The sequence below is a fragment of the Limanda limanda genome, chromosome 4, assembly GCF_963576545.1.
Source record: "Limanda limanda chromosome 4, fLimLim1.1, whole genome shotgun sequence".
Lineage (NCBI taxonomy): Eukaryota > Metazoa > Chordata > Actinopteri > Pleuronectiformes > Pleuronectidae > Limanda > Limanda limanda.
Genome location: NC_083639.1, coordinates 7,158,472 through 7,166,830, shown reverse-complemented (window position 1 = coordinate 7,166,830; position 8,359 = coordinate 7,158,472). Strand labels below are relative to the sequence as shown.

The following is an 8,359-nucleotide window of genomic DNA, read 5'->3' as shown; positions in this document are numbered from 1 at the left end:
CGATGAAAATGTAATGTATATCGAATTAAAGTTGTGAAACGAGGCTTACCTCCTTTTGGCAGTAGGTGGTGCTATCACTATCTTTATCTACAGACTAATAGATCTGTTCAGGTCAAAAACACTCCTGTTTCTCTTTAGGTCGTATACATCTTTCACTTTTGCATCAGGCTAAGACATCAGAGATTCCTTAGAGGTCATGATCACTGACACTTTGAAATTAAAGCAATGAAAAGGAATTATTTGCTTATCCTTTACTTGTTTTATATGCTGCATGGATGGAGTTAAATAGTAAGTCACAAACAAGTGTTGTTCTTTCAGCTTTAACCGTTTGATACACAACATTCAAAAGTTAAGCAGCTCAAAATTGCATCATTCAGTATTTCAGGTATCCCTCAATTAACCTGTTTTTGATCATCAATAATCTTTATTTTAATTTTTCCTTAGTTACTTTTTGAACAATTTTTTTTTGTGTATCACTACCCTTCTAATGCCCAACATGTCTTTGTATTCATTTCCTGTGTTATTTCATGCATGAGGGTTTCTTTGCTATATGTATGAAATAAATGAATTTTATCATTTAACATTCTATGTAATCATTAAAGCCTGACGCGCCCATGATATTGGATGAGTTTTCGAGTATGTTCAAGCCGACAGAAATGCTCATTTTAAAATAGTTTCTACAACACACACAAAAACCTTCCAAAAAGTTGCATTTATGGCAGGGCCGCTGGGTCAGACTCCATTACTTTAAGCAGTTGTTACTGGGCATAACTTATAAAACGGTAACTGTCTCTACTCTGTTAATGCATAGTGAGTTTAATTACATAATGCATGTAGTTTAAACGTCTTGGATATATTGTAGGTTGAATAACCGGAGTGTAGATACTATAATCTTCCGATATATAGAGAGTTTGATATCCACACACATTGTACTGTCTGTGATCAAGAACCAGCTAATGAAGCTTCAGTGACTCTGTTTCAACACCTGAGGTCTCACCTGCACAGGTAATACATACAGTGTTGGAGGATTGGGAACTGTAATTTCTGTCAACTTATATTAATCAATGAGGGGGGGGGGGGTGCTTTAATTATTACAATTATTAATAAAGAATGTCTAAAAAACACGATTTACAACCTTCAGCAAAGAGTCTAACGATACATTTATTTCAATTATCACTCTGTTTAAAAAAAAAACAGGGAAGTCTATACAGCAGCTTGTACTGTTTTCAAAATATAAAAACGTTTTTCAAAGCGTTAACAATGAAAGCATGAAGATTTATTTTTATTATTATAATAATGTCAATAACCATTTATATAGCACTTAAAAATAACTGAGTTAACCAAGTGCGTTGACAGCAGAGCAAGAAATGTAAACATAAGACAAATACCAATCAGCAGGATGCGATGTGACAAGGAGAGCAGACAACCACGTTTGAAGTGGTGTCCAATTTAAATGTATAATTATAGAGCAGTGAAAATTTGAACACATACAAACATTAGTAAAATAAAAGGTGATAAGAAAGCTATAAAAACACATCACATAAAAGCAAGTGTATAAAAGCAGGATTTAAGAAGTGATTTGTTCATGTGTGTTCTTTCGTATGTGCTGTGTAATTGTGAATTGTTTATTTAATTGTTTAATAATTCACCTGACCTGACCTTTACTCTTGACTGAACTGGTATGACCGGTGTGTGTGTGTGTGTGTGTGTCGCGCCCCCCCCCCCCCCCCCCCCCCCCCCGTGCGCTTGGGCCTGTGACTCACGCAGTCTGGAATCTCGCGAGACTGGGGCTCGCTCACCCAGCTCTTAAAAGCGCAGGCGCGTGCTCGTCCCCTTCGTTCGTCCTCAGTGCAGGATAACGAGACAGCAGCGCCGGCTCCTCACGCCCCCCACACCCGGGTCTGCGGTTCTAACACCTCCGATCAGCTGCTGCCATCTTCACCGCTTCACCACCGAGCAGCAGCCCCGAGAAGATCTGCTCCTTTTACCGGTAAGTTCCCTCTTAACCACCGTTTCACCTCCACTCCTGGGTGTAGCTTCCGGAGCTAATGCTAGCAGCGGAGCTAAGGTGAAGCCCGAGGAGACGAGCTAAGCTTCGGGCTCCTCTTCCACCAGAGTTTCCGAAAAAAAAACAAAAAACATTTAGCCACAACATGTCTTGTGTATTTTGTGGTGTCCTCTCCACGTTGGTCAAACACAGGAGTCGTGACTGCTGTTCTCCTTGTGCGTAACTGTGCGTCAGAGCCAAGTCGCCGGTGAACGTGACTGATATTCTTCAGCTTTTTATAACCACAGCGACTGATCTGCTCCCAGTGCCTCTGCTGCTGTTGTGTGGATGGGATCCACACACCTTTGATCATGTGGTTGACATAAGGATACCGTCTCCAGGGGAACACATGGGTCCAATTAGTGGATGGAAATCGGTAAATGTGATTTTATAAAGAGTGTCGAGTTGTCTGGTTATCTATTGGCTCTCGTTTAAACGGGTTAAACTGGTAACTATGGTGTCTACGTGGTTTGTGTTACTTGTCCTCGAACATTTTCCCATAACTTGAGATTGGAAAAAAGTACGCGAGTGATTCCTCTCTCTAGGAATGTGTGGACTTGGCTCCAGCTGGGGGAAGGGGGATAGCAGGGTCATACGTAAGCCTCGAAAGTTTCCCGTTTTACGCAATCCCACTTGAGCTCTTACGTGCCTGTTACCTTGGAATGATCACACACTTGTTGCCTAAAGTAGTATTTCCTGTGGGAATGGAGGCGTGGCCGAAACCTGTTACTCACTAAGCCAAAGCACTATTCAGAAAACTCAATCATGATTTAATATCATGGTAGGATGATATTCCTCTAATGTATATCAAAATTTAAGATCAAATTTCTCAATTGCAAGCTGCTTTTCTTTGGCACATTTATAAGTTTGATATTAGGGAAAAAATCTGTAAATGTACTTTGTTGAACTTGAACTTTGTTGAAAGTATTTTTTTTTACTATTTTTAAAAATCCTACTTTTATCTAATCAGATCTCTGGACAATCCTCAGGACTATGGATGTCATTGTGCGCCGCTGTCCGTTCTTGGCTCGCGTGCCCCAGGCCTTCCTCCAGCAGTCCAAGGCGTCTCTGGTGGTGTACGCCCAGCGATGCCCCATCATGATGGAGCTGGCCTCAAAGCCCATGGCTCCGGCCATGGTACGGGCCCTCTGCTCATCCTCCTCCAACCACAGGACTGAGGACACCATGTCCGCTGTTGAAGGTATGTTTTATCATTACAACGTGTTTACATTACATATGAGGTAGTTAACAATCCGAGTTAATATAATTGATTAATTATTGCTGGCTTTTATATTGTTTGCAAGTTTAGATAAACCCTTAGATCTTAACTTCCCTTTTGTTTGCAGGCTCCAGCCGTCCTGCTGGTCACCCTATGCCCCCCCAAGGCCAGGCCGCGGCCTCCAAATGCCCTTTCCTGGCTGCTGAGATGGGCCAGAAGAACAGCAGTGTGGTCCGCCAGGTGGGCATGGAGTACCAAGAGGATGTTCAGGAAGTCCGCACTGTCCAGAAAGGTAAGAGTTGTTTGGAATTGATTTGATTATTCCGTTTCTTACCCAGTAATTCCCCCAGTATTCAATGCTATTCTGTTTTTTCCTCTCTTTGCCATTTCCAGAGGTTTCCCCTTCCCAGCTGAAGAAGCCGTCCTTGGCCAGCAGCATTCAGGGCATGGGAGGAGAGCAGGCTGACATAATGAAGACCCTCTTGAAACAGAGACCTAAGAGGGTCTCCCACTTGCTGCAGGACAACTTGCCAGGAAGTCGTAAGCTCTTTTTTAGGTTGTTTTACAATATTATAATGGGAAGGTATTGACACAGACCTGCCAAACCAGTTTGAAAGGCAGAGAGGTTTACTTACTGAACCCAGTCCAAGTTTATGGGCATACTTGCCACAGCTGTGAGCAATTTGTTCACCCATTTAAATGCAAGGCGTGTTGAGCCACATCAAGCTAACTTTTGTTTCCTGTTCTCACAGTGTCCCCCTTCCATTATGATGAATTTTTCGAGAAGAAGATTGAGGAGAAGAAGAGTGACCACACGTATCGCGTGTTCAAGACCGTGAATCGTCTGGCCAGCGAGTTCCCCATGGCCGACAACTTCACTGACTCTCTAGAGGAAAAGAAGGAGGTGTCTGTGTGGTGCAGCAACGACTACCTGGGCATGAGTCGACACCCTCGGGTCGTGCAGTCGATCATGTGAGTGTTTGGGATGGGGGGGGGGGGGGGGGGGGGTTGTTTGTGTTTGAGATGCAGGTAAATACACTTTAAGCAGCCCCTTGGGTTCAGATGTGTGGACATGTAATGGAAAAACCTGTTGCAGTTTACCTTGTGTCCCACTGAGAGTGCATATGGAAAGAACCTGATAAAGAAGACACAGCACCTAATAATTGAATACAACCTGACACCTGGAGTCTGTTGTTTGTGGGGTTTAGAATGTTTCTTGGCCATAGTTCACATCTAAACCCCAAAGGCCCAAGTGAAGGTGTTTTGTTTTTCTCAGCGCTTGTTTGAGCTTGCTCAGATCCTATTCCCTCTGCAGCAGTGACTGCTTTTCTTTAATCATGGTGTCAATTACTCAGCATCTCCTGTGCTATTCTATCAAAAATGTCCCACCAGGTACCCTTATCTCAAATCTACACCTAATGTGTGAACCATATTTCCCAGTGATGTCGCAGAAAAACAGGTCAATAACATTGTTTGGTCTTCCCATCTGCAGGGACACTTTACGAAAACACGGGTCGGGGGCCGGAGGCACCAGGAACATCTCTGGGACCAGTAAGTTCCATGTGGAGCTGGAACAAGAACTGGCCGACCTCCACAACAAGGACGCTGCCCTGCTCTTCACCTCCTGCTTTGTGGCCAATGACTCTACCCTCTTCACCCTCGCCAAGATGTTGCCTGGTATGGAAATATTCCAATGTGTTTGCTGTACAATAAATTGAACATTTCCCTAAATATTTATCGCCGCCACTAAATAATGGTTGTCATCTGTGATTGAAATGGTCACAGTTATTTAAACCCATTTAAGCATTTACCATTCTCACCAGCTCTCTACTTTGAACTGTCTAAGGTTGTGAGATCTACTCAGACGCAGGCAACCATGCCTCAATGATCATGGGAATCAGGAACAGCGGTGCGAAGAAATTTATTTTCCGCCACAACGATGTTGCCGATATGCGAAAGATGCTGCAGAAGGGAGATCCCAGCAAACCGAAGATCGTGGCCTTTGAGACCGTCCACTCCATGGATGGTGAGTTTCAGATGTGGATCTATTTAGTCAATGAAACGTGGTTGATGATAAATGTAAGAGATGGGGATTTACTTTTTTAACTTTTCTCTTCAACCCTCTTTCTGTAAAACAGGCGCTGTGTGTTCGCTGGAGGAGATGTGCGACGTGGCCCACGAGTTTGGTGCCATCACCTTCGTGGATGAGGTTCACGCTGTGGGCCTGTATGGCCCCAGAGGGGGGGGCATCGGAGACCGAGATGGTGTCATGCACAAGATTGATATCGTATCAGGGACACTAGGTCAGCATTTAATCTCTACTCAATTAGATAACTCGTGGTATTATATGAATCTTTTTGACTGTCAAGCCGAAACTCAAATGTTACTGAACCATTTCTGGTTGTGAACGTGCACAAATCTAGTGTTATAGAATATTCTATACTCGTATATTTCTATTAACCCAAATAAATGCTCACAGAAATCCAGTAGATGTTTGTTCCTACACTGTAATAGGATTCAGCTGTGTCACCCATTATGCCAGAGGGCTTAAAGAAGCTGGAGCAGCTCTGTTGTTGCTAGGAGACTGTGGGCTTTTGTTGTTCACTTATTGAATTACCCGCTGTCGCTGTGTGTCTTTCAAGCTGAGGGGACAATTATGTCTGACTGAGAGCACCACAGCTCTTGTACTTCTGCAGCAGCCATTTCCCAAATCTGGGGTGTAGGATCAGAGTGGGCGATTATGACAAGGACCACTGCAGTGACCTCTTCAAGAATCATAATGGTTTTAGGGCTGTTCCATCAATCAAAATGAAATGATAACCACCTTCATGTCATGTCCTCTTCCAGGCAAGGCTTTCGGCTGTGTGGGCGGGTACATCGCGAGTACCTCATCCCTGGTTGACATGGTGCGTTCCTTCGCCGCTGGTTTCATCTTCACCACCTCCCTGCCTCCGATGCTGTTGGCGGGAGCCCGGCAATCCATCCAGGTCCTCAAAGGGGAAGAGGGTCGCACTCTGAGGCGCAAACACCAGCGCAACGTCAAGCTGCTCAGACAGATGCTGATGGACTCGGGGCTGCCCGTGGTGCACTGCCCCAGCCACATCATCCCCGTCCGGGTAATTCTCTAAGAAATCTAGGGCTCAACTGAGCTTGTAGACAGAGCCACATTAAAATTTATAACAATTATGAAGATTTAATTTGTCTGTCTTCAAAATGCCCCCAGCCTCATTATTCTATTTGTTTTATTGTAATTTCCAGGTGTCAGACGCAGAGAAAAATTCTGAAGTCTGTGACATCATGATGAGCCGTCACAACATCTACGTGCAGGCCATCAACTATCCCACCGTGGCCAGGGGAGAGGAGCTCTTGCGCATCGCACCAACACCTCACCACACTCCTGAGATGATGAAATTCTTTGTTGGTAAGATGGTGTTTTAATCTTGTTAATATCAAACGCATTCAGAAATGTAACTACGTGTTAATTTACAATGGCATAGAGTTATCTTTTTAGTTACGGTCCTGTTTAAACAGTGCACCTTTTAATAGCAGTACCTGTAGTTGTCTGTAGCTTTATCTAGATGTTAAATTAACCTCCCTTCTTCTCTGTCTCCCCTCTTCAGAGAGGCTGGTGGACACATGGAAGGAGGCGGGCCTGCCGCTGAAGCCCCACTCCTCGGCAGAGTGCACCTTCTGTCAGCAGCCGCTGCACTTTGAGGTGATGAGCGAGCGAGAAAAGTCTTACTTCAACGGCCTCAGCCATCCCATCTCAGCCTGTGGCTAACCAAGCTCGCCACCGCTGGCTCGAGACGGCACATATACACACATTACCCATTCCTCTGTCACTGTCATAGAATGTATTAATTATCTTTGGGATGTCCTCCTACACATATTATTTAAAATATTCTATGTTCAGATGTTCTATATACCCCAAATAAAGTATCAGAAAAATGAAAGAATGTGTGTGGTGTTTTTTTTTTCTTCATGTTTTAAAAAGAAAATGTAACCTAGCAGAGTTGATGAGGAACCACGAAAAGAATATAATACGAGATGGTTAATATCCCTCGTATCTTCTACCGCTTAAGTTCTTAATGACTACCACTGGTTGATGTGAGTGACATGTATTTCCAATGGTGGAAGGTAACATAACTCAGGCTAATTATAAAATGAGTTCAGATGATTGAAGACAATTGATGCAATTATCCTCTCTACTGGGTTAATGATGCTATGAACATATCACAACAAGGTAGACAAAGCTACTGATGCTCACAGATTGACCACTTACTGGAGAAAATTTATTAAAATCTACAAAAGTAGGTCAAAACAATTTGTCTGATTCAGCACAAACAATGTCCCTGTCTGTGGTGGTCACCCACATTTTTGATCCACTGACCTACTTGGGCTTGTGGGACATTAAAAAAGATTGTATGCTACTGATAACAAAAAATATATTCGTTTGTTGCAAATTTGCAATGAGTCCATTTCGAAAAGTTCTGATACACATTCAGGAATTGTAATGAAATGTATTAATAGTGAGTATCGCATATGACTACACATCTCAGTAAGGTTTGAATGGGACTGACCAACATAAGGTACTAATCCTTTTTCTTAGTTATATGCTATATAACCTTCGGAAACACAACATGATATGAATCCAGAACGAACAGGTTAAAAGGTTTTTTTTCTGAATGCGAGGGAGACCTACTTACCCACTGTCCTTTGAATTCAGACAGAAGTGACATAAATGCAGCTATGACACTTAATATGACGCAGATCCACAATATTAAAGGCTCCACTGGTCACAGCCAAGCAAGCACACATCCTCCAGATCCACTTAAGCCTCACAGCGACTCAGAAGGCTCATGTTCGCCATCAACAGTGTGTTCGGACATGAAACCACACCAGCCTCACCGTCCCCCACCACGCGGACAACCTGTGATATTTTGTGTCTCGCTCTTATCAGCTCTTATTCATTCAGATCACACACCGGTACCGAGAGTTTGCATAATTCAGATCAGCTGTCGTAATAAAGCCACAGTTGCCTCAGAACTACTGTGAAAATGGAAGTGAGACTAATACTTGCAAATGTTTTGTGT

At 43.4% G+C, this 8,359-nt stretch overlaps 1 protein-coding gene across 2 annotated transcripts; it reads left to right on the top strand.

Annotated features, from left to right (window-relative positions):
- Nucleotides 1-1,825: 1,825 nt before the first annotated feature.
- alas1 (aminolevulinate, delta-, synthase 1) lies at nucleotides 1,826-7,222 on the top strand. Of its 2 annotated transcripts, none has more exons than XM_061070365.1 (11): nucleotides 1,826-1,990; nucleotides 3,037-3,248; nucleotides 3,394-3,558; nucleotides 3,660-3,806; nucleotides 4,019-4,238; nucleotides 4,759-4,943; nucleotides 5,113-5,292; nucleotides 5,405-5,569; nucleotides 6,114-6,382; nucleotides 6,525-6,687; nucleotides 6,887-7,222. In XM_061070365.1, the coding sequence occupies exons 2-11, from the start codon at nucleotides 3,041-3,043 to the stop codon at nucleotides 7,045-7,047; spliced, it is 1,863 nt and encodes a 620-aa protein (XP_060926348.1). In that variant the 5' UTR covers nucleotides 1,826-1,990; nucleotides 3,037-3,040; the 3' UTR covers nucleotides 7,048-7,222. The 2 variants fall into 2 exon arrangements, with proteins under 2 accessions (XP_060926348.1, XP_060926347.1); XM_061070364.1 differs by having other exon boundaries at nucleotides 3,018-3,248.
- The last annotated feature ends 1,137 nt before the right edge of the window (nucleotides 7,223-8,359 follow it).